Here is a 26,740-nt window from a genome sequence, read left to right on the forward strand (position 1 = left end):
GAATCGAGAGAGAGAGAGAGACTTGAAGATAAAAAGAAGTCAACTTAAAGTCTCATTCCTCATTAAGGAAAGTACAGATCAGAGAAGAGGGGAGAGACTGGGATATAGTTGATCGCCAATTGTGTCTGGCTCTGATTTGTATCCACTTTTTCATTTCATCTTGCAGCCTGTTTCCTGGATTCCAGCTTCTATTTCCTATGAAATAGGTACCATCACCAAAGACGAGAGTCAAACATGTAACAGTAGTCAAATCTTTAACAGCGCGGACAACTAACTAACCAAAACCTGGCCCGGGGACCCCTGCAGAGTCAAGTGTTACACGCCCAGTTCCTGGATCGCGAGGCCATGGTAGGGATCTTGGGAAGGGTTCAGGGTAGGGAGACATACAGCAGGTTCTGGCCAGAGGCTAGTCACCAAACTTTGTGTGGCTGAAGGGGTGTGTGTACCAGCTGAATGTCAGCTCCCAGATGAAACTGAGGGAAATGTCCTTTGGGAAGGTTTCCGCTGACTCTCTGCCTTTCCTTCGTCTTCCCCAGGGTGTTCCATTAGCATTTGGGGTCTGGGGTCTTGCCTGTTGCTCCTGGCTTTGGTGGGCCACGCCACTGCCACAGCCAGGGCTCCAAGTGGCAGTGCACTGTATGGGGTCTTGACTGTTCCCTCCTGACTCTCGGAAGGAAAACAGGCAGCAGGGATTTTCATTCTTTGTTGGCACCTACTCTCTTCAGCAACCCCAAGATCAGTACCCCAGGCTGCACAAGCTCAGGTTCATGTCTTTACCAAAGGCCGGCAATAATTTCAGAAAGGAATGACAATGAAGGTAAAAAACAGTTCAACTACTCGCTCATCTGGACTTCTAGGGCAGGTGGGGTTCCCAGACAACTTTGTTCTGTCGGTCTGGCACCCTTGCCCCCCCTCTCGGTGCCTTGGTGATGAGTGTGGGCCTTGCTGTTTGTGCTGCTTGAATTTGCCCTTGTTGCTTATTAGCACTGTGGCCCTGGGCTAAAAGTCATGCCTCTCAGAGCCAATCGGAATAGCTTATTAGAACTATTGATTCTGACATAGTGGGCCTGTGCAGAAATCTCTCTTCTTCATCCCTCCTCCTTCTCAGTCTTCCCCTCCTCCACCTCTTCCTCCTCCTTCTTTGATGTGTAAACCAAGGTATTTGGGGAGCAGGGAATGATGTGATGTTTGGGATTTACTTTAAAATATATTCCAGACCTCCCCCCTCCCCCCAAAACAAAAATACAGGCACTTCGGGGGCAGTAGAAGGAGGAGGGCCTAAGAAACAGTTGGGGAAGCAGAGTGATAAGTACTGGGAAGGGCTGCGATCCTTCTGCTCTACACACTTTGGTGTATGCTTGAGAATTTTCATAATAAGAGTAAACAAACAAAGACCAAATAATGAGGCTTTCATTCCCTATATCCAAATGACCACAACAGGGCATAGAATGCACTTTCATAGTTGCTCCCCTGGCAATTTATTCTGATTCTCCAAATAAGATTCCAACTCTCGTCCTACCTGTCATAGTCTCTGGATATTGACTGGCAACGTTTTCCTCAACAAGGCCTTGCCAGGCCCACTGCTAGGGAATGTATTGTTTCAGATTCTGTACTCACGTTTTAAAGATTCTTTTTAATTTATTTATCAGAGAGAGAGAGGGGGAGAGAGCGAGCACAGGCAGACAGAATGGCAGGCAGAGGCAGAGGAAGAAACAGGCTCCCTGCTGAGCAAGGAGCCCGATGTGGGACTCGATCCGAGGACGCTGGTATCATGACCTGAGCAGAAGGCAGCTGCTTAACCAAGTGAGCCACCCAGGCGTCCCTGTACTCACGTCCTAAAAAAAAAAAGTGACCAGTTTTCCGTTTGGAGTGACTCGAATGCAAGACTCACTCTAAGCCCTTGTCTTGCTGTGTCCCACCCCTTTCTAAGGACTGCTTGTGCTATCTCTGTGAGATCACAGCATTGGGAGGGGCAGCCCAGGCCTGGGCTATTACAGCTAAGCTGCAGCCTGAAGGGCGCGCGTGAGATCTGTGGTTTGAGCTGTCAGAGTCTCACGGAGAAAAAAAAAGAGAAATGAATCATCATTTGACCATGACATTCCCACTAAAGGGGAGGACAGCGGGAGAAAGAGCAAGGGAAGAGGAAAGAAAAATCTCAAAATAAATATGGGGTGGATGGCAGGAGGAGGAGGGGGTCTCGGAAATTGGGGACAGGTGTGGCGATCGAACCAACGCTAGTCACAAACACACGATTCCGCCCATTCTAGAGTGGACTGGACATAAACATGCTCGCACATCTACTTGTCGGCTGCGTTTTGTCTGCCGGTAGCGAGGTGATTCTTTAAGAGCTCTGAGAACCCAAACTTGTGGCCGCCCCGCAGCTGAGCCGAAGTGGAGCTGGGAGCTGCCCAGACGACCTGAGGCTGCCAGCTGACCACCTTCCTCCCTACAGATCGCTGGAGCCAAGCTCAGCGGGGGAGAAGCCACGCTCGCGGGTGGGTGCCGGGGCTAAGGGCGGAAGCCGGGTTCCCACAGAGGCCTCCGCGCCCAGGCGGCTGCAGCGGCGGCGCCGGGGGACCGGAGGCCTGACACCGGGATGCGCCCCCCACTCTGGACAACCGGCCGCAGAAGTAAAGGGCCAGCATCCCGCCACAGCTATGCTTCCCGCGGGACAATCTCGGGAGAAGGTCCTGGAAGAGGCTCGCAGGCCGGTTTTCCGAGGGAAACGGCGAGGTGGGGAGGGAGCGCCCATGACCCTCCCCGCCCTCCCCTCTCCCGCTCACCCGGCCGCACAGGCGACAGGACTGTTCCGAAGAAACGTACTCGGGGTTGTAGTGTCGCCCTCCGCCACACGGGGCTGGATCACCTGCTGGCTCGGCGGCATCGGTCCGGGCTCCTCTCTTGGTGGAGGCAGGCGGAGGCGCGCCTGCGGCGTCCTCTTTCATTGGCCGCGGCGAGGGCGCTGCCATGTTGGAGGAAGCGGTGCCTTCTGTGAGGTGGAAACGCCGTGGCTTCACCCATAGCGTTGGGGAGCGCAGCCTCCTACCTTTCCTTCTCGCTGGAGTGTTGGTGCTGAGAGGCGGCGGCCGGCGGGATGGAGAGAAGTAGGATGAACCTGCCCAAGGGGCCGGACACGCTCTGCTTCGACAAGGACGAGTTCATGAAGGTGCGCGCCTGGTCTCTGCTCCCCGGAGCCCGGCCGTGTGTGGCCTGCCCTCCTTGGCCCTCCGGGGCCTCTCCTCGGGCTTCTCCTGCGGGCTTCCTGGGCCGTCCCGCCCCGGAGGGGTCCTCGGCCGGGACCTCACTGCACTTCGCAGTGAGTCTCTTGGCCTCGGGTGGGCTAGGTGCAGCCTGAAGAAAGCACTCCTGTGAAATCGTACACATTGAATGAAAAGGCCTGAAAGTTCAGGGCAAGTGGTTTTGAGCTAAACGTAAAAGCCCCGGACCCGTAGGATCCGCCTCTGGTACCGTGCGGCACAGTCAGACCGCCGCTCCCCCGGCCTGACAGAAGTCTCCCAGTGCCTTGTGCCTAGAAGCTCAGCGACTGTGCGTTGAACACATCTCTGAACGCACGTACTTACCAGAAATCGGGTCAAAAAGGCACTTAACCTAACGTTTATGCCTGACTTTCGTCTTAAGCTCCCGGAATGAGAAATCTGAAAGACTGTACTGTCCTTACTGGTTCTGGTCCAGTACTACAAAGCATACCAAGCTCCTTTTCTAAAGTTGCCCTACTTCTCTTGGTGAGGTCAGCCTGAAGCTGGCAGCAGATAACTGTAGGACATAAACTTACAGAATAGAAATTTAAACTGAAAAGACTTTACTGACAGGAAAGGTTCATCAGACATAGCCTTGAAAATGTGCCAAGGTTTGAATCAGAGCCAGGAGGAGCTTTATCTGTTTTCTGTATCCCTCTGGGTCTGTACTTAAACTATCAAAACGTATATGTTTAATTTCTAAGGATTGGGATTTAGTAGCTGGGTTCAGTGTTAAAAAGTTTTGGCTCTGTAGGTACCTAGAATTCTGAAAAGAGTTTGGATTTCTTACTTTTTTATGGCTTCAAGTCATAATATGTTTTTTTCTTTTTTGGGTTAACCAGCTAGTTCCTTTTTGATACTTGCATTCAGATCACATCTCCCAAACTCTGGTTTTAAAAGTGCTTATGTCTGGATCCTCTGCGGTGTGGCCATATCATTTTTAATATGTAGGGATGTCTAGATGAAGGTATATTGTACTCTTGTTCTTGTATGGTGATGTTAAGCCACTGTAATAAAAGGTGTAAATTGAATGGAGTGTCTGAAGGAGAGCACAGAGTGAATTCTCTGATCCAGAAACCTTTTTTTAATGAAGGACACGTGATGAGGAGAGAGGTCATTGGAAGAAGAAAAGCACACACACAGACTTAAAGAATCTCAAAGCACAGAAGTCTCTTTAGCTTGTCTGTCTTTGGACTTCGTCAGACTTTCTTTGGGCCTAACACTAGCATTTTCTCACACTTCCTAGCCCCGCCGTCTTTCTCACTCTGAGCTGACAGAATGCCTTTGGTCAAAGCAGCTTCGGAAAATAGAAATCTCAAAATAGCAGTTCTAAAGTAGGACTTAGAGGTAGGGAGAGAGCAAACTGGGAAAGTGGCTAGAATGCCAGCAATTCCATATTCTTTCAAGGCTCTGAAATTTCTGAATATAATGTACAATTTGTAGTGTTAATGAACGTGACCCCTTCATACATAGAAGAAAAATACATGGAACAGCTGTTCTGTGTAAAGTGGTATTGATCTTCTATGTGGGAGCTGGAGATAAAGGTTATTTGCAATTTGTGTTTCCGTCAGAGAGATGTTTTGTTAAGTTACAGTTCCGAGGCAGAAATGAGTGGAGAGCTTGCTGTCGGGGTTGTATTTCTACATAGGTGTCTTGTTTGGCACATTTTGGAATGAGACTGGGATGGTAGAAAGGGAGATGGGGTGGGGCTGCGGGTTGCACCTTGGACACTGCATACGTTGAGGGGTCCACGTTGATGCAGTCTTCACGGTAGTGCTGCAGTCAGGTTTACAGCAGGAAGTTGCATGGTCATATCTGTTGAGTTCGAGCTGACTGGTGGCAGGAGACTACTTAAAAAGTCATGTTTAGGGGCGCCTGGGTGGCTCAGTGGGTTAAGCCGCTGCCTTCGGCTCAGGTCATGATCTCAGGGTCCTGGGATCGAGTCCCGCATCGGGCTCTCTGCTCAGCAGGGAGCCTGCTTCCCTCTCTCTCTCTCTCTCTCTCTGCCTGCCTCTCCATCTACTTGTGATTTCTCTCTGTCAAATAAATAAATAAAATCTTTTAAAAAAAAAAGTCATGTTTATGAGATCTAATGAGAAATAGAACGGGAAAGGTATGCAAAAGAGGTAGGTGATCAAAGTGCAGGAATGGCAGATGGGGAAGGGTCACCTGGGGCAGAAGCACTGGCAACATCATACTTTGTCGGGTTAGAAATACGAAAATCCTTTGGGTTGACAGCCAACTAATAGATGAGCAGGACATAAGGTATTGGTAGTAGGGGGAGAAAGTGGCATAATAGATAAATTAGACCATTTACATGGGTGTGCTATTGACATCACATGTAGCCTTCCTCTTCCATCTCAACATATGACTTCATCTCCAGTCGTACAGAAAAATTAGCAGCCATCCCACGGGACCTCCTCCATCCTGCTGATCATGATCCCATTCTTGTATTTGTCCCCTTCTCCTCCTCGCCTGGTACGGGGAGGGGCTCTCCTTCCTCCTCGGGTTCAGTCTCCACTCTGGCTAAGAGTCCATGCCCTCCTGCCCTTCCAGGAGCCTGCAAGGATCCTCTCCCCTGCACTCCTTCCCATCACGCGCTCCTGTTTGATCCTTTCCCACTTGAATGCCCCACCTCTACGTATTGCCCTGTCAGTGTCGCACATCACAGCCAGTGCTCAGGGGTTGACTTGACTTTCCCACCTTCCACCCTTCAGGCCCTGTCATTCCACTAAAGAGTTCTTACCAAAACTGTTTCTAAGTCAGCGCACCTGACCTTTCTCTGTCTCCTTACTCGACATCGCAGTAGACCAAATGCTCTGCATTGCTTCCTGTCTTTCTTCTACCTCTCTGATGTGTCTCCTGTGCAAAGTCATGCTCCTGGTAGCCACTGAATGCTAATTATGGGCTCAGCCACGTGTTCCTTTCTTTCCCTAGATGACCTTTTGTGCAGCTTCATGACCACCTGTCAGCAGGTAAGGCAGATTCCTGTCTCTGGCCCACACGCCTCCTGAGCACCAGTTCTGTGTATTGGACTTGCTGACCTTTCTTCTCGGATGTGTCTGTGGCCCCTCAGACTCATCAGGTTCAAGACGGAATTCATGAGCACCTCCTCCACTGAAAACCACCTTTCTTATTCTATTGCCTCTCTCGGTAAACACTTCATCCGTTTAGCCTGGAGTCGGGAAACCAGAAGTCAACTCCTACTCTGTCACCTTTCCAAAATCTAGTCTGTCACACCAAGTCCTGTGGATTTCGCTTCCTAAACCTCTTGAACCCATATACTTCTTTCCATCTCTTCTCATACCTTTGCAGTGCGCCCTTGCCATCACACCGTAGAAGCTTCTCACCCAGTCTCCATGCGCCTTCCTTGTCTTTCTGGCCCCTGGTCTACACTGCAGGCTAGCCACTCTTGTCAGAATGCGGATGTGATCTTGTATGTACCAGGTGACTGGTCAGTCCACCGGCTCTTGAAAAACCATTTTCCCACGCACTCGAACGTATTTCAAAGAGAATCAGTCCCCCATGGGGTAGTTTTCCTTGGTAGACAGTTTGTTTCTGCGCTGAGCCAGTCTGCCTCCTTCGAACTTCTCTGTGTCAGTTCCTCTCTGGAACCTGTGGCTTCGTTGGCACCCCAGGTAGGCACATGATGACCTTTTCCATGAGAAGTAAAGGCAGGAGCCCTCTGGATGGTGAATGTATGTACCCTCATGTTCCATAGGTAAAAGAACCGTGTGTGTGGGTGTGGGGGATAAGTCCTTGAGGCTCCTCCCTGTTCTAATTGGGTGAACTGGGAATTTTGAGACAGGAAGCAGGTCCTGTGTGTCCTTGTTTGCAGGGAGCATGCATTCTGATGGACAAAACGGAAAAGGGGAAGAATGAGCAGCTGCTCAGATCTGTTTGTACTGTGCTGGCTGATTAGCTGTGACCTGCAGATGTGGGTCCCATCCTCGGCTCTGCTCTCTGCCTGCTTATGTCTGACTTGGGGCAAATCACTCGCCTCCGGCCTTCTGTTTGCTTGTTAGTATAATGAGGTGGTGCTTATCTATGTGATCTTTGCTGGCTCCTCTGAAAAGACTCTAGTCCATCCTGGCTTGCAGATAAGGAAACTGAGGCCTGAGGTGTGATGACTTCCTTTAAAGCCACACAGCTAGTTGGGGCCAATCACAGGCCAGATCTCCTGACCCCCACACATCAGTCCTTGGAAATCCTACTGTAATATGTTCCTTTCCAGAGGCCACAGGTGGGAACTGAGGGAAGTGGGACAATCAGAACATTAAGAATAGCGCAGAAGATGGCACAATGTCCGCATGCCTTGGCACCTGCATTTTACCAATAGGGCCACCTCTTACCTTAGAAGAAGTTCCCACAGGGCTGGTGATCTGGATGCCTGGCCTGGAGCTTAGCTACAGTAAACGGGACCAGAGGGATGTGATGGCTGTTTGAGGTGGACTTTGTTGACGGTGGCTGGGGATAGCAGCTGACAGAGGAGGAAGAGGGAAGAGTGACAGACAGCAGATAGCCGCAGGCCCGCAGGTCAGCCACTGTTGCCCAGGGTCGCCCATCCCCAGGAGCCGTCTTCGTATCACAGGAGCTGAGTCCTTTACCCTGTGGGTTCTTAGTTCGATGTCACGTCTTGATGACAAGATTCCATTCTCTTCCACATCAGTTTGAGACAGATATCTTAATGAAATTCTAATTAGACAAATATGGAATATAAGCCTGCAACTCATTTTATAGAGAAATTTTCTTATGTGAACTACTTTCCCTGATGATAGAGGAGTTGTGACGATGTAACATCAGATAAAGTTTATCTGATTGGCACTTGTAAGAAGGGTTCCCGGCAAAAAAGAACTGTTTTTTCTGTTGTTGTTGTCCTCCCTTTTGATCTTTCCTTTCCATTACTTTTTTTTTTTTTTTTTTTTTGGTCTTGTGAGCGGTCATCTGATTTATAAAAAGATGCAACAAAAAGTAAAATGGTACAAGATAATCAGTTTCAAAACATAAAAAAGTGAGTGTCTTTAGCCATAGCTCAGAACAGAGGAACTGGGTAAGGAGAATTGCTTGTATGAACTGGCAACAGGAAAAGTTGGTAAAGGAGAGCTGAGGAACTCTATTAAGATATAGGAGTGAGGGGCTCCGTCATCATCTGGCATTCACTCAGTGTCGTCTATATGGTTAGAGATGTCCATGATCGGAACTCCAGCAATCTTCTGGGTCTGGGTCAGCTGATGCCACAGTGTAACACTCTGAATTACTTCCATACTGAGCAGTCATCTGCATAGTTTGTCTTGTGTGTACGTGGTAATTGTTTGAATCTTGGCTCTTTCGCAATCCTTAGAGCCTCTTGATACTTTCACCCCGGTTTCTCAGTTTCAGCCATTACTCAGTCAGTTGTACAACTGGTACACTTGGCACACAGCCCGTCCATCATTGACCGGTCAAGTTTGGCCTAAATAGAAAAGTTGATAAAGTCGGTACCAACCATGATGTGGTAAGTCGGCCCAGCTGTGTGTTTATATTGGAAAAAGCAGGAGGGATGTTGGGGGACTTCTCTTTCCTTGAGTGCATGGGATCCTTCTTTTCTTTCTTTTTAGGTTTTAATCTGTCCTTCTCTCAGAGAAGGATCTCAGAGCTAAGCATTTGCTTCCCGGTCACATACTTGCTTGCTTTCTCTTGCTTCCCCATGTTCACACCATGCCCATTTCTCCTTGCTTTTGATTTTCTGATTCACTCTTTGTAGTACCATAAAACTTATTTAAATAAAATGTTGGCCTACTAAGTTATTGATTATTAGTAAGTTCTTTGTTCAAAATTTGAAAGCAAGAAGTATTATGTAAATATATATTTTTGTTATTTAAATAGTCTTACAACATTTAGCATCAAATTTCTTGAAACATTTAAACAAATTAATCACAAACTAGGGCTTGGGCTTTTTCTTTTCTTTTTTTTTTTTAAGTAATCTCTACACCCAACATGGGACTTGAACTCACAACCCTGAGATCAAGACCTGCACGCTCCAGTGACTGAACGAGCCAGGTGCCCTTTCGGCTTTTTGTTTTTAAGTTCCTCAGGTGAGTGGGTGCTTTAGTGGCTCAGAGAGTTAAGCTTCTGCCTTCAGCTCAGGTCATGGTCTCAGGGTCCTGGGATCGAGCCCTGCATGGGACACTCTGCTCAGCATGGAGCATTATTCCCTCCCTCTCTGCCTACTTGTGATCTCTCTCTCTGTGTCAAATAAATAAAATCTTAAAAAAAAAAAGTTCCTTAAGTGATTCTAATGTGTGACCAATGTTGAGAACTCTAGCACTGGATAATTCCTTTAAATAGCTCAAGAAATTAATTTTGAAAAGCGAACTAAAAGCCTACATAGATTATGATTGGTGTTAAATTGAGGGGAAAAAAGAGATAAAGAGAAGAAATCAGCTGGAACAGAGTGTAATTAGGTACTCAAATATTTGTTAGATGGATAAATACATTTACGGAATGTAGGGTTTTTTTTTTTTTTTGTCTCTTCATAAATATGTCAAATGGGTATATAAATTCAACAAAGGAGTTTGATATAAAATTGATTAAAATGTTAGAACAGAAGTTTTTTAGAATTTCAGTGTTACTATTTCATGATGCTTTTAAGATGATCTCTCTGTAGATGGTGGGAAGATCTTGTTAGCATATGTTTTTAATTTCTCAAGCTTGAATAATTTAGTCACTGAACAAACATTTAGAATGAGTTTTGGGAGACACAAGTCCTAGATTATGTCCCCACCTAGCTGGGGCAGAGATTTGAGAGCAGGGGCTGGAGGGAAGAGCTCCAAGGACATTTTTGTATACATGCTGATACCTTGGGCGGGAACAGTCTTCCAACACTTCCTGTGGGTAGCTCCTTTGTGTCATTTGGATCTCAACTCATTGTTCTATATTTCCTGGTTCATCCAAGTTTAAATACATTCCATTTGTCACTCAGACCTTTACTGTGTCCTGATTTCTTTTTAGCTGTGATCACTATTCATTAATCACTATTTGATCACTGTTCATTAATATAATGTTTGTTTACATATTTATTTTCTCATTTCTGCATTAGAATATCTGCTCCTTAAAAGCAGAGACCTTGTCTTTTCTTTTCATGTCTGTGTCCCCAGGTCTTAGAGCAGAGCTGGAGTTGCATGATCAATATTTGAGGAATATTTATGGGATATACAGGGACATTTATTCATCTCTGTTGTCCATTGTTTTCAAGAATGGTTGGAAATACACACATACGTGAGCTCACACAAACTTTCTATGTCTTTCAACCCCTATGTAGTGTGCAGATTAGTGCTTAACTATTTTGGTTTTTTGTCTCCCTGAAATGGGACATGTTTCAGGGCAGAGCTCATAAATTTCATATGCCCTCTTAGTACTTCTCATCATTACAGAGTGATGGTTCTGGGGGATTCTGCTTCTCGTGGAGATAGTATATAGTGATTTTATAAGTCCATGTATCTGGGAAGGAGTGTTTTACTTCTTGGCAGCTTAGAGAACTTCAATCTTTCCAAATTCCATGTAATTTTCATAGCATTAAAGCTACTAATTTCAGATTATTGGTAAGTTTTAAATGATTAATTCCCAGGTTACTTTGAATTAGTCTTTGTTTGCCATCCCTGATTGCAGCTAGTTAGTAAAGTAGCTAAACTTTTAAACTCTACTTGGTTTTAATTTTGAGTGATGTCACTGCTTCTCTTATGGTTAATGGTTCTTAATTACCTGCAGCTTGTCTGGTTTGCTCTTTTATTTTCCTGTGTTCCAACACCTCTTGTGATCTCCCAACTTCTGGCCTTTTGGGGGATTTGTACTTTAACTGGGTTCATATAGGAAATACCCCTGAGTACAAAGAGAAGATATTTTTCTTCTAACTACACTATCTCCTATTATTAATGTATTACATTGTTGTGGTACATGTGTTACAACTGATAAACCACCAGCATTGATACAGTATTAATTAAAATCCATGGTTTACATTAAGGTTCACTCCTCTTTCTATAGTTCTGTGGGTTTTGACAAATGTATAATGTTATTTACCTACTGTTGGTATCTTACAGCCTAGTTTCATTGCCTTGAAAACCCCTGTACCTCATCTATTTGTTTCTTCTCCTCTCTCTGCACCCTCCTCCCTCACCCCTCAGCCCGAGATCTTTTTACTGTCTAGAGTTTTACCTTTTCAGAGGCACCTGGCTGGCTTAGTTGCTAGGGCATCTGACTCTTGATCTCGGGGTTGTGAGTTCTAGCCACCACATTGGGTATAGAGATGACCTAAAAAATAAATAAAAATAAAAATGTTGGTTAATTTTTACCTTTTCCAGAATTTCATAGAGTTGGAATCATATAGTATTTAGCCTTTGAGACTGGTCTTTCACTTAGCAATATGCATTTAAGGTTCTTCGAAGTCTTGTGGCTTAATAATTCATCTTTTAATTGTCGAATAATCCATTGTGTGGGTGTGGCACAGTGTACCTGTTCACCTACTGAAGGAGATTTGGATTGCTTCCAAGTTTTGGCACTTCAGAGAATAAAGCTGCTGTAAACATCCGTGTGCAGGTTTTTGTGTGGACACTAGTTTTAAGCTCTTTGGGGTAAATACAAAGGAGCACAATTACTGATCTTACAGTGAGAATGTGTGTAGTTCTGTGAGAAACTGCCAAGCTGTCTCACACAGTGCCTCCCATTTTGCATTCTGACCAAACAGTGAATGAGAGTTTGGTTGTCCCACATCCTTGCTAGCATTTGGTATTACTAGTGCTTTGGATTTTTTATATTCTACGTGATACATAATAGTACCTTGTTTAAATTTGCAATTTCTTAATGACATACAAAGTTGAGCATCTTTTCAGATCCTATTTTTTTCTTTTTTAAAGATTCTATTTATTTATTAACAGCACAAGCACATGGAGAGGTCGCAGCAGGCAGCGGGAGAGGGAAAAAAGCAGGCTCCTCGCTGAGCCGGGGGCCCAGTGTGGGGTTCAGTCCCACGACCTGAGCTAAAGGCAGATGCTTAACTGACTGGGTTTCCCAGCCACCGCTCTTTTCACATTTTTAAATTAGGTTTGATTTCTTGTTGCTACTAAGACATCTTTATATTATATTTCTTATTTTAAGTCCTTTACCATGGATGTGTTTTGCAGATATTTTCTCTACTCTGTGACTGGTCTTTTCATTCTCTCTCTCTCTCGTTTTTTTTTTTTTTTTAAGATTTTATTTATTTGTCAAAGAGAGAGCGAGTGAGAGCGAGCACAGGCAGACAGAGTGGAAGGCAGAATCAGAGGGAGAAGCGGGCTCCCTGCGGAGCAAGGATCCCGATGTGGGACTCGATCCCAGGATGTTGGGATCATGACCTGAGCCGAAGGCAGCTGCTTAACCAACTGAGCCACCCAGGCGTCCCGTCTTTTCATTCTCTTAACAGTGTCTTTTACGGAGAAGTTTAATTTTAACAAAGTCCCTCTCATCAATTTTTTTTCTTTCGTAGATCATGCTTTTGGTTTTATATCTGAAAAGTTATTGCCAAATCCAAGGATCCCTACATTTTTTCTTCTGTCATCTTTAAGAAGTTTTGCATTTTACGTTTAGGTTTTGTGAAAGGTGTGAAAAGTTTGTTTTTATTCTTTTCATTTGTTTGTTTTTTCTTATCAATGTGCCATTGTTCGGTTCCATTTGTTGAAGACTGTCCTTGCCATTGAGTTGCCTTTGCCTGTGTGTGTGGATGTTTTTCTGGGCTCTCCATTCTGTTCCAAGCACCTGTCTCTTTTGCCAGGCATCTTCTGTCTTAATCACTATAGCTTTAATAGTAAGTCTTGAGATTGGGTGGTGGCAATCCTCAATTTCCTTTTTTTCCCCGCTCTTTAATATTTTGTTGACTACTCTGGGACTCTTGGTTTTCCAGTTTTCCATCCAAATTTTAGAGTCAACATGTTGGTATCCACAGAATAACTTCCTGGCATTTTGATTGGTATTGCATTGAGTCTGTCGATCATTTTGGGAAGAACAGACCTCTTAACAGTATTGAGTGTTCTTACCCAAGATTATGGACTTTCTTTCCACTTCACATCTTACCTTGCTTGTTATCTTTCATCAGAATTTTATACTTTTTCTCATATAGATCTTGTGCATATTTCGTTAGATTTGCACCTAAGTATTAATTTTTTTTGGTATGCTAATGTAAATGGTCTTGTGTTTTAACTTCAAATTCCACTTGTACATTGCTGGTATATACGAAAACAATTGACTTTTTAAATTGTTTAATTAAAATTCAATCTCGTTAACATATAGTCTACTTTTAGTTTCATGGTTAGAATTTCGTGATTCATTGGTTGCATACAACACCCAGAGCTCATCCCAACAAGTGCCCTCCTTAATACCCCTCACCCAGTTACCCCAATGTTCCCCTCTCCAGTAACCCTCAGTTTGTTTCCTGTAGTTAAGTCTCTTGTGATTTGCCTCCCTGTCTGTTTCTATTTTTCCTTCCCTTCTCCTGTATTCATCTGTTGTTTCTTAAGTTCCACATGTGACTGAAACTATATGGTATTTGTCTTCCTCTAGTTCCATCCATTTCCTTGCAAATGGCAAGATTTTGTTCTTTTTGATGGCTGAGTAATGTGTGTGTGTGTGTGTGTGTGTGTGTGTACACCACATCTTCTTTATCCATTCATCTGTTGATGGACATCTGGGCTCTTTCAATAGTTTGACTATAAACATTGGGGTGCTTTTGGCCCTTCAAATAACTTTGTGTACTTTTGATAAACATCTAATAGGGCAATTGCTAAGTCGTTGGGTTGTTACATTTTTAACTTTTAGAGGAGCCTCCATACTGTTTTCCAGAGTTGCATTCCCACCAACAGTGTAGGAGGATTCCCATTTCTCCACATCCTCGCCAACATCTGTTGTTTCTTGACTTGTTAATTTTAGCCATTTTGACTGATGTAAGGTGGTGTCTCATTGTGGGTTTTTTTTTTTTTCAAGATTTTATTTATTTATTTGATAGAGAGAAATCACAAGTAGATGGAGAGGCAGACAGAGAGAGAGGGGAAGCAGGCTCCCTGCTGAGCAGAGAGCCCAATGCGGGACTCGACCCCAGGACCCTGAGATCATGACCTGAGCCGAAGGCAGCGGCTCAACGCACTGAGCCACCCAGGAGCCCTCATTGTGGTTTTGATTTGTATTTCCCTGATGCTGAGTGATGTGGAGCCCTTTTTAATGTGTCTGTTGGCCATTTGGATGTTTTCTTTGGTATATTCATGTCTTCTGTCCATTTCTTGACTGGATTTTTTTTGTTTTTTGGATGTTGAGTTTGATAAATTCTTTATAAATTTTGAATACTGGCCCTTTGTCTGATACATCATTGGAAAGCAATTGACTTCTGTATTTTAACTGTGTATCGTGCAGTCTTGCTATAATCACTTGACTAGTTTCAGGAGGGTGTGGGTGTGGGGTGTGAAGTCTTTGTATTTTCTGTAGACAGTCATGTCATCTGTGAACAAAGTTTTATTCTTTCCCAGGTTGTATACCTTTTGTTTCCTTTTCTTACCTTATTTCATTAGTTTTGCCTTCCAGTATAGTATTGAATACTAGTAGTAGGATGGACATCCTTGCCTTGATTCCCTGTCTTCTATTTTCTCAGTATTAATATCATGTTAGCTGTGGATTTTTGGAGACATTCTTTATCAAGTTGAGGAAGTCCTCCTATTCCTAGTTTCCTGAGGGTTAATAATGAAGAGGTGTGGATTTTGTTAAATGTTTTCTTTCCTCCCTTCATTGATATGATCATGTGATTTTTTTTTCTGTTGATATGATGGATCACATTGATTTTCTAATGTTGAACATTTTCTAATGTTGCATTCCTGGAATAAATCCTACATGATCCTGGTGTATAATTTTTTAATATAGTGTTTGCTTTTATTTGCTAATTTTTGTTGAAGATTTTGTGTCTGTGTTCATGAGAGATACTAGTTTGTAGTTTCTTTTCTTGTAGTATTGGTTTTGGTGTCAGGGTAATAATGATCTCCTAGAATGATTTAGGAAGTATTCCTTGTAGTTTTACTTTCTGGAAGAGATTTTAGAGAATTGTGTAGTATTCCATAAATGTTTGGTTGAATTTACAGTGATTGGGATTGTTAGCAGTAGCCCTCCCTTCTTTCATCTGATATTAGTAATTTATGTCTTCTACCTTTTTTTCTTTGTTTGCCTGGCTAAGGGTGTATCTGTTTTATTGATGTTTTCAAAGAAACAGACTTGGGGTTTATTGATTAAAAAAAAAATTCCTGGTTTTAATTACATTGATTTCTGCTCTAATTTTTATTTTTTTCTACTTCCTTTAGGGTTTTTTTATGATTTTATTTGACACAGAGAGAGTCAGTGAGAGAGGGAATAAAGGCAGGAGGAATGGGAGAGGGAGAAGCAGCCTCCCTGAGCAGGAAGCTCTGATGCAGGGCTCTGTCCCAGGACCCTAGGACCATGTCCTGAGCCAAAGGCAGATGATTAACCAACTGAACCACCCAGGAGCCCCTCCTTACTTTAGATTTGATTTTGTTGTTGTTGCCTAAAATGGAAGCTTAGATTATGGTCTTTAATCTTTTTTTTTCTAATATTTGCATTCAGTAGTATATTTTCCCTTTAAGCAGCATTCCACACATTTTGCTACATTGTATTTTGTTGAGACTGGTCTCCTGTCATTTAGAAGTGTGTCATTTAATCTCCATGTATTTTGGACTTCTTCAGCTATCTTCTGTTACTGATTTTTAATTCCATTGTGGTCTGAGAACATACTTGGTATAATTTTTATTTTTAAAAATTTGTTGTCTTTTGTGGCCCAGAATTATTCTGTCTTGATGAGTGTTCCATATGAGCTTAAGAAGAATGTGTGTTGCACTATTACTGGGCGAAATTGTCTGTGTACGTCTGTTGTACGGTAATTGATGGTGGTGTTGAGTGTGCCATGTCTGGACTGAATGTCCACATCTGTCAGATCCTTGTTGCCCTGCTGCTGGATCGGCCCATTACTGATGGAGAAGTGTTGAAGTCACCAGCTGTGATAATGCAATTGTTTATTTCTCCCTGCAGTTCTGTTAGGTTGTGTCTCACCTGTTTTGATCAGGCACACATACGTTAAGGATAATTGTGTCTTCTTGGTCAGTCGATTTCTTTATCATTATGTAATGCTGCTCTTTATGCCTGATAATTTTCCTTCTCTGAAATCTGCTTTGTCTGAAATTCATGTAGCTACTCCATTGTTCCTGTGATTAGTGTTACTTTGGATTTTTTTTAATGTATTCTAGCATTTAACTTGTTGATATTTAAGTTGTTTCATTTTTCATCAAAATATAATTCACAAAGCATAATAGTTGCCATTTGAAAGTGTACTCTTCTCTGGTTTTTAGTATATTTACTGTGTATATGGTACATACGTCACTTCTGTCTAATTCCAGAATGCTTCCATCACCCGAAAAATAAACCTCTTGGTTCCAATTCTCCCCTCCCCTTATTCCCTGGCAATCATGAATCTACTTTCTGTTTTTATGGATTTGCCTTTTCTGGAACATCTCCTATCAGTGGAATTGTATAACACGTGACCTTTTGTGTCTGGCTTCCTTTAACCTGAGAGTAGAATGTTTTCAGACTTCACTCGTGTTGTAGCATGTAACAGTTTATTCCTTTTTATGGTTGTGTAAGAGGCTCTTCCACATTTTATGTATCCATTCATCAGTTGATGGACGTTGGGTATATACTCATTTGGCTGTTACGAGCAGCGCTGCTGTGCCCATTCATGTACAGTTTGTGGCAGGAACATCTGTTGTCAGTTCTGTCGGTGTCATACCCCTAGACGTAGAACTGCTGGGTAATTGTACGTGTGTAACTTCTTGAGGAGCTACCGAGCTGTTTGCTGCCTTAGCCACACTATTTTACATTCTCACCAACAATACAGGAGGTTTCCAGCTTCTCCGCCTTCTTGCCAGCACTTTTCTTCTTCTTTTTTTTTTCTTTTTCTTTTTCTTATTTTACCATAGTTGTCCTAGTGGGTGTGACGTGGCATCTGCATGTGCTTTTGATTCGCATTTCCCCAATGACTAAGGATGTCGAACATCCCGACATGTGCTCTTGACCGTCTGTGTATCATCTTTGGAGAAATGTCTATTCAAAAGTCTTTGGCTTGTTTTTAAATTAGGTTATTTGTCTTTTTGTTGTTGAGTTCTAAGAGTATATTTGCATATTCTGGTTATTAGGTCCTTGTCAGACAAATGATTTGCAGATACTCTCTCCCATTCTGTGGGTTGTCTTTTCACGTTCTCCGTAGTGTCCTTTGACACACGAAAGTTTTTATTTTGATCAAGTTCAGCTTATCTAATATTTCTTATTGCTTTGTGTATCATGTCTAAAAAAGCTTTGCCCGATCCCAAGTCATACAGATTTTCACCTGTTTTCTCTGAGTGTTACAGTTTTTACTCTTACATTTAAATCTTTGATCCATTTTGAGTTATATTTTTGTGTATGTGTGACGTTGCTGTTCCAAGTTCATCCTTTTGCATGTAGATATTCATTTGTCCCAGTAGTAGGCACTCAAAAAGACTGTTTTTCCCCCCATTAAATGGTCTTGGCATCCTTGTGAAAAATCAGTTGACCATAAATGTATGGGTTGTAAATACTTTCTTTTTGAATACTTGGGAAATCTACACTATAAAGTAAAACCATTCCTAAAGTAGTAAAACCATTCTTGGTTAAGTGAAATGGGTCTCTATTATGGCACTGTGAGTTTGGGTTTGCTTTTCACAGCAAACGCTGCCTAACCCAGTATTCACAGATGTTCTGAGTTATTTAGTCATGTGTTATGCAACTTTTGTTTATCTGAGAACAAATGCATAAATGGTGAGTTGAGTACTAATATTACCTAATAGCATTTGTTCACTGAGGCTAAGTTATATGATTGATTTATTTATTTATTTATTTATTTAAGATTTTATTTGAGAGTGAGAGAGTGCGGGAGCAGGAGGAAGGGACAGAGGGAGAAGCAGGCTCCTTGCTCAGCAGAGCGCCTGATGTGGAACTCAAATCCAAGAGACTGGGATCATGACCTGAGCCAAAGGCAGATGCTTAACCAACTGAGCCACATAGGCACCCCAGTTATACAATTTAGAATGCCATCATGAAGTTCAAGAACTTCAACAATGTGTAACTGAGGCAGGGAAAGTGATCGACCTAAAGGTATACAGTTGGTGAGTAGGATGGCCAGGATTATGAACCAAGACCCCCTTCCGTGATGTACTACCTAACTATGATGTAAGGTCTGAGATGGTCTCAGGAGAGAAAGGTCCAGGCTAATTTGGTCACCAGTGTAAGAAGCAGGTGGCTTTCTGTAGATGACTGTGAAATTACGGTTTGGTATGAAGTCCTTCTCTCTGACACTAGCAGGGTCAGTCTTTGGTTGATTAACTAAGAAAGTCAGTTTAAACAAGTACTCTTAGGGAATGGTATATACAGTTTTTAGCATTTTATTTGGAAAAAATATATGTACATTTATTCTCCATTGAAACAGTGCCAGATCTTTTCTTTGGAAACTGGCCTGCAGATTAGATTTCTGAGTTATCACAGCACTTGGGTCGCTTAATAGGTTAGGCATCTACCTTCGGTTCAGGTCATGACCTCAGGGTCCTGGGATAGAGTCCCGCATTGGGCTCCCTGTTCAGCAGGGAATCTCCTTCTCCCATTGCCCCTTTCCCTGCTCATACTGTCTGTCTGTGTCTCAAATAAATAAAAAGAATCTTTTTAAAAAAAGCTTTCTATGTTGTCTTTTTTTGCATTCAGTTTCAGTTTCTTTAACTGAATTGAGTGAGAATCCTGTGATCACTCCCTTCCTGCCTGGTACGTGGTCATCTCACCCATACCTAACTTAGCAAAAATTTTCTTATTGATTTCTTTGTATCAAATCTTTCCAAAATAGCTCTGTTAGTTTTCAAAAGAATAGTGATTTTTTTTTGCAGTCATATTTTGTTGGTTTACATAGTGTTTAATGAAGCTATATAATTACGAAGTAAGTGTAGGTGTCCTTAACTAGTTTGGGAATCATCACATTTGATTCTTGCTGACTAAACAGGTCATGGAGTAGCAGAGTCACAGGGGAAGTAGATAGTAATTTATTGCCTCTAAGCATATAAGCCTACCGGGGTATCACAGTATTGTAAAGGGGAAACACAGGATAGCTAATCCTGTGAGACCAATACTTGGAAATAGGTTATGAAAGATTTGGAACATCTGTTCAATGGGACACTCAGCATGCACATAAAATATTAATAGAAATGTATGTGTTTTACGTAAAGACATTCAAGTTATATTTTTAGATGGGAAATTTTTTTTAATAGAATGGTTTTTTATTTTTTATTTTTTAATTTTTTTTAAGATTTTATTTATTTATTTGACAGAGAGAGAGAGAGGTCAGGCAGAGAGAGGGGGAAAAGTAGGGGAAAAGTAGGCTCCCGGCGGAGCAGAGAGCCTGATGTGAGGCTTAATCTCAGGGCCCTGAGATATGACCTGAGCCGAAGGCAGAGGCTTAACCCACTGAGCCACCCAGGTGCCCGTAGATGGGAAATAGTTTAGAAGAGCATGAATATTTGTGTGTGTGTGTATGTTTACACACATACATAGAGAAGGTCTGGGGTTTCCATTCAAGATGGTGGCATAGGAGGATCTTGAACTCATCTCTTCTATGAAATACACACTGAATCTATAGCTCCATATGGAAAAATTTCCTGTGGAAAAAACCCTACAACTAGCTGAGTGACTCCTACACATTAGGTGAGTAAGGAAAAAAACCTATGTTGAATTAAGAATCACTCTTGCCATAAACCCCACCCCTGGTACAGCGACCTGGAATTGAGAGGGTACTCACAACCCCAGGCTTCTCCCTGAGGAGTAAAGGCTTTGAGCCCCACTTCTGGCACCCCAACTTTCAAGATGTACATCTAAGAGACAAGACTCCAAAACATCCAGCTTTGAAAGCCATCAGAGCTTGCACCCATGAGACCCACAAGGCTATAGCAAACTGAGAAAGAGTTCTTAAAGCAGTCGCGCGAGTAGACTGACCCACCCTGGAACTCAGCACAGAAGCAGCAGACTGAAATGCGTTCAGATTTCTGTGAAAGAGGCCCATTTGCTTATCTTAAAGCCCTGAGGGGCAGGCATCTCATTTAACATGGATCTAGGAGCCTAGTAAGGTATTCTCCAAAGATGGAGCTGATGGGTACCATCTTTGCGCTGTCCCTCTGCCTCGCTTCTGCTTTCTGGTATCTCCTGGAAAGGAGCTTGAATGCTCGTATGATGCCCCGAGGTTTGCAGTTGCTACCCAGGGTATACCTCTAGATCACCTGGCTCTAGCGGCCAGCAAGACTCACACTCACAGTAGTGAGTATCACAGTATTTACAACAACCAAGACTTGGAAATAACTAAAGTGTCCACCAACGGGGTGAATGGATAAAGAAAATGTGTGTGTATACGATGGAATATTACTCAACCATAAAAAGAAGGAAGTCTTGCCATTTGCAACAACATGGATGGACCTTGAGGATATTGTGCTGAGTGAAATAAGTCAGACAGAGAAAGAGAAATACTGTATGATCTCCCTCACATGTGGAATCTAAAAAACAAAACAAAATGAAGTCATAGAGAACAGATTGGTGGTTGCCAGAGGCGAGGTTGTGGAGGAAATAGATGAAGGGTCCAGTGGTATAAACTTCCAGTTAATAATATAAGCCCTGGGGATGTAATGTACATCATAGTGACTGTAGTAAATAATACTGTGTATTATTGTATATTTATTTTATTATTTTTTATTAGAAATATGTATTATTAGCCCCAGGGTTACAGGTCTGTGGATTGTCAGGCTTACACACTTCCCAGCACTCACCATAGTACATACCTTCCCCAATGTCCACAACCCCACCACGCTCTCCCTACACCCCTCCCCCCAGCAACCCTCACTTTGTTTTGTGAGATTAAGAGTCTCTTATGGTTTGTCTCCCTCCCAATCCAATCTTTTTTTTTAAAGATTTTATTTATTTATTGGACAGACAGAGATCACAAGTAGGCATAGAGGCAGGCAGAGAGAGAGGAGGAAGCAGGCTCCCCGCTGAGCAGAGAGCCTGATGTGGGGCTCCATCCCAGGACCCTGGGATCATGACCTGAGCCAAAGGCAGAGGCTTTAACCCACTGAGCCACCCAGGTGCCCCCCTCCCAATCCAATCTTGTTTCATTTTTTTTCCTTCCCTACCCCCACACCTCCCACTGTGCCTCTCAAATTCCTCATATCAGGGAGATGGTATGATAATTATCTTTCTCTGATTATTTCACTCAGCATACTCTCTAGTTCCATCCACATCACTGCACATGGCAAGATTTCATTTCTTTTGATGGCTGCATAGTATATTATATATATATATATATATATATATATATATATATGTATATTTTAAGATTTTATTTATTTATTTGACAGAGATCACAAGTAGGAAGAGAGGCAGGCAGAGAGAGAGGAGGAAACAGGCTCCCTGCTGAGGAGAGAACCTGATGTGGGGCTCGATCCCAGGACCCTGGAATCATGACCTGAGCCAAAGGCAGAGGCCTTAACTCACTGAGCTACCCAGGTGCCCTATATTATTATATATTTAAAGTTGCTAAAGCTTAAGAGTTCTTAGCACAAGAAAAAAATGTGTATGTTTGGTGATGGATGTTAACTAGTCTTAGGGTGATCATTTCACAACAGATAAAAATATGGAATTTTTATGTTGTACGCCTGAAACTAACATGTGTCCATTATATGTCAGTTTCTTTAAAAAGTAATTGATATTTATTTTTTTTTAAATTATTTACTTATTTGTCAGAGATCACAAGTAGGCAGAGAGGCAGGCAGAGAGAGAGACAGGGAAGCAGGCTCCCTGCTGAGTAGAAAGCCCAATGCGGGGTTTGAACCCATAACCCTGGGATCATGACCTGAGCTAAAGACAGAGGCCTTAACCCACTGAACCAGCCAGGCACCCCAAAAGTAATTTATGTTTTAAAGAGAAAGACTAGGGCACCTGGGTGGCTTAGTCAGTTAAGCATCTGCCTTCGGTTGAGGTCTTGATTTCAGGGTCTTGGAATGAACCCTGGCATCAGGCTCCCAGCTCAGCAGAGAGCCGACTTCTCCCTCTGCCCCTTCTCCCACTTGTTCTCTCAGTCTCTCTCTCTCAAATAAATAAAATCTTAAAAAAAAAAAGTAAAGGGAAAGACCAAAACAAAGTCTGGAAGAATGTGAATCGCTGTGCTAAATAGTGAAGAAAAATAAACATTAACAGTGCTTAACTGCAGAGCATTAGAGAGTGGGTGATTTTTTTTTCTCTCTTACATAAGTATTTCTTGGTTGGTTGAAAGTTTGACAGTGAACATTTGTTACTTTTAAAATTAAGAAGAAAAAGCTGTTTCTATTTTAAGAAGAGCCTCTTTGAAATGTATAATTAAAAGAAATAAAATACCTGTAGAGTTAGGCAACAGGAGAGAATGGTCTTGGTGAGGGGCCCCCTTTCCCATAATCTTAGGAAGTGAGCAGACCCCCTGATGTCCCTGTGTGTGTTCCCCTGCAGTAAACGTCCTCTTATTCTTTCTCTGATCTTATTTTTCTATGTAAAATGTGGTATCATTGCAATCATTTTTTTCTTTCTGGTTTGATTTTCAGGAAGATTTTGACGTCGATCACTTTGTGTCTGACTATAGGAAGCATGTCCAGCTGGAGGAACTAAGAGGAGATCTGGAACTCTACTATAAACTTCTTAAAATAGCCATGGTGGAGCTCATCAACAAGGATTATGCAGATTTTGTCAACCTTTCCACAAACTTGGTAAACCTGAAATTCACAAGTCCTACACACACACACACACACACACACACACACACACACACACTTTCTCTCTCCTTCATATTTATTAAAAGGGCAGAGTTTTTAGAAACCTTTCAGTTGATTACCCCACCAACCCCACCAGAAACTTGAAGAAATTACCAATTTCATTAATAAAAGAACTAAACTTTTTGGAATACATTTTTTTGTTTGTTTTAGTTTTTATTCATTTAAGGTTGCTCTAGTTAGATTATGTTTCAAATTCATTAGTCAACAGTGAAAAGTAAAGGATGATAATACCCAAGGGGTTGTTTTATTAGTTGCTAAGTGATTACCCTGAAGTCTTCCTTGATTTAGACTAATTTGTAGGAGCAAATGTCCACCACTCTTGCAATGTTTAATTTACTCCCAGGTATATGTTAGCCAGAGCTAGGTTGAGGGAACATTGGCCAATATTGATATTTTAAAAGTTTGGTTTTATAACAATATAAGAATGATTTGCAGTGAGCTTATCAATTGTTTGTAAAAGCCGTTTAGAAATGTTGGATTTTGTTACTTGGCAGAAAAGTCTCCTTGTTGATGCTTCATTTTGTTTTAAATCTGTTTGTCCAGAGAAGCACAGAAAGTTGCAGCTCCGTGGGAATTTCAAGAAGCATTAAAATTAATGATGCACATTTGCTTTTGGGAAATATACCACTAAGATAAATATCCCAATAGGATTAAAAACCTAGAAAATTTTACTTCTGTTTAATTTCTATTTTTCTCAAGGCTTATAATAATGTTTAAGAGAAACGTAGCCCGTCAGACTTTCACATCAGCTGGCTGAGTATCATCACCTTCTGTGAAAATTTTTCACATTCATTTAAAATGTCATCTAAAGGCAAATTGTTCTTAAGGAAACTTTCGTTTCTCATGACTTCCCTTATTTTTATAGTTTCATGTATTTCAACAGATTTTTTCATATTCTATGAAGAACATTAATGGCCAAATAACACTTCTGTTGTTTAGCTAGTTATATAGCAAAATACGGTTGGGCCAAAAAAAATAATTTAAATCTGGTACTGCTTTGATTGTTAAATAGATACGTCATTATTACTCCTTATCGTGATGTGTTTGTGCCAACCTGGTTTTGCTTTAGGTTGGCATGGACAAAGCCCTCAATCAACTTTCTGTGCCTTTGGGACAGTTACGAGAAGTTCTGGTAAGTCCCAAATTAATGAAAACAGTCTGCTGTGACGCCTGTTGTCCTCGTCGGCTTTTCTCTAAGAATTCTATTCATCTGTTAGTTTGGTGGTACTGGTGGTTGTATTTTAACGGTTCATGATTATAATATTCACCTTCAGAAGAGTTGTAAATGATCTTGTTTTTGCATATGCTAAAAACCTAAAAAAAATGTTCGATTTGAAGAAGACATATTCTCAGAGTAGACAACCTTAAAATGTCAGGGGAGAAGAAGCGTATTTCCAAATTCAACGTATTAATGCCACTTTGGTCATATGTAAGTGGTTTCTAACTTACGAATGACTTGTATTTTAACAGTTTGTAATCTTGTAAATATCCCCCCCCCCCACGTAATCTACATGTGGTTAGGTTCCTGGGCTGATCTACAAAAACTGTGTAATCCCTAATGGAACTGAAGGATAATATAAATAAAATGTAATACTTAATAAATGTTACATTTGCATGTTCTCTCAGAAAAATCTCTGTTGTGGGAATGGGACTCCCCACCTCTAAGCCATTGGGAATAGGAACTCCACCTGGGTGAACAGTGGAGGAGGAGTTGTGGCATCACTTCTAACAGAAATCTGTGCTGCCCTGTCTCCCCCCCCCCCCCCGTCTGTGTCTGGTGCCCTGACTTCCGGCCTCTGTCCGTTCTGATGCCCTGTCGTAAACTTGTCATAAACGACACCATCCTTCCTTGTGTGTCTCCTCTAGCTTGAGTGGCCTCGTGCATCCCTCCCCTAAGACAGTGCCTGCATCCTAGAGAGAATATAAGGAGACCATAATTTAAGGGAAGACACAATACATGGTTAGAACCAAGAAAAATGCAGAGTAACGGAAATATCAGTGCTGAGAAGCCTAGGGGAGGGGCAGGCAGGAAAGAGTTCGTGAAAGAGGTAAAAATCTTGAGTTGTGCCTTGAGGTAGCCAATACTTTCCATGGTTTATGTCTCATTTGAATTTTACAAAATCTTGTTAAAGGTACTTTTCCTTGGAATGGAAGGGATTTTCGTGGTCTGCTGTTGGATTCCACACCAGACGCTGAGGGGCTCTCCCACTGCCTCCTTGGTGTGCCTCTTCCTCCCAGGGCCTCATAGTGGTGTTGTTTCCCAAGCCTAGCCTTCCTTTGGCCTCCCACTCTTCTCTCGAACCCTCTCCCCGGAGGCAGATTTGCTCTACTCAAACAGGCTCCCGTCCCGCCTCACCCCCTGCCATCACCGTATCCCCTCCCTTTTCCATGGCCTGTCTTTATGGCCACTTTGGTCCTGCTCAGCCACAGGCCTGACCTGCCTTTCTGGTCCCATCTCTGAAGCTGTTCTGTGAGATTCTCAGACCACTGAGGGATACGACTATATCTGTCTTCATTGTATCCCTGTGGGCTGCCACAATACTGACGTCCAGGAGGTGTTTCATAATGTTGATGGAGTGAATTAATTCACCTTCCTGTGGAATTTTTGTGATATGCCTACTTCATTCTAGTTGTTTCTGTTAACCTTTGTTTTGGCCCTAATTCCTAATTATCTCTTTATTCATTAGCTTCTGGACATGTTTCTCTACCTCTGCGCTCTGCCTTTTTCTGGTCTTCTGTTCTTCATTCTTGATTCCTGGTATTTCCATACCCACATTTCATCATCATGCATCAGCGCTTTGACATTCTCCCGTTCTCCAAAATATGCAGAATCTAAAGACCTCATCTCAGTGAAGTTGGCCCTCCATTCCTATTTCTGCTTCTCTCCAGAAGGAAGCCTGCAGTGCACATGGCTGTGTGCCTGTCTGCCCCTGCCCCTGAGTGTGTCTGCACTTATATCTGCTCCCCATTCCCTCCCCATCTCGGCAGCTGTGTACACATGGCTTTCAGTGTCCGATTCGAGCCCCGTCGCATTTCCTGACTCTCCTGTACTTTGCTTCATATTATCTGTTCTCCATTCTATGCCCCCTCATCCCCATAACTTTCACTGTATATGTGTCATTCTTCTTCTGGCCATGCGACCCTGCCTTCGTGTCATTATGCCCCCAGATAATGAGTTCCCTCAACAGTAACTGTGTCTGGTATATCTTTTTTTTTTTTTTTGTCAATATCTGCATAGTACTGGTGCACAGGTATTAAGTTCTGTGGAATTGAATGAGATGTAGGAACTTGATAATGTGACAAAACAATGTCTGTAATACGTTTTCTTTATTATTCTTTTAAAGAGTCTCAGGTCATCTGTCAGTTAAGGAATTCGGGCAGTAGATGAACGAATGTGTAAACAAGAGGACATAAGGAAGAAAAACATACCCTCCAGTAGATTTCTTATGCTGCATGCCAGTTGAAGCCTTCTCCTCTTGTCTTCGCGAACTTGTCAGCACTATTCAGCTTTTTTTCAAAGCTCTCACGCATGTGCAT

The 26,740-nt window shown here is 42.6% G+C and overlaps 1 protein-coding gene across 4 annotated transcripts; it reads left to right on the forward strand.

Annotated features, from left to right (window-relative positions):
• Positions 1–2,220: 2,220 nt before the first annotated feature.
• LOC131822053 (conserved oligomeric Golgi complex subunit 2-like) lies at positions 2,221–26,740 on the forward strand. 4 transcript variants are annotated; one of them, XM_059158446.1, is made up of 4 exons: positions 2,331–3,166; positions 22,976–23,137; positions 24,273–24,335; positions 26,548–26,740. In XM_059158446.1, the coding sequence occupies exons 1-4, from the start codon at positions 3,095–3,097 to the stop codon at positions 26,569–26,571; spliced, it is 321 nt and encodes a 106-aa protein (XP_059014429.1). In that variant the 5' UTR covers positions 2,331–3,094; the 3' UTR covers positions 26,572–26,740. The 4 variants fall into 4 exon arrangements, 3 of the variants coding, with proteins under 3 accessions (XP_059014428.1, XP_059014429.1, XP_059014430.1); XR_009350076.1 differs by lacking the exons at positions 24,273–24,335; positions 26,548–26,740 and adding an exon at positions 21,761–21,908 and having other exon boundaries at positions 2,221–3,166; positions 22,976–23,335; XM_059158445.1 differs by lacking the exon at positions 26,548–26,740 and having other exon boundaries at positions 2,236–3,166; positions 24,273–24,523.

Source organism: Mustela lutreola, chromosome X, assembly GCF_030435805.1.
Source record: "Mustela lutreola isolate mMusLut2 chromosome X, mMusLut2.pri, whole genome shotgun sequence".
Taxonomy (NCBI): Eukaryota; Metazoa; Chordata; class Mammalia; order Carnivora; family Mustelidae; genus Mustela; species Mustela lutreola.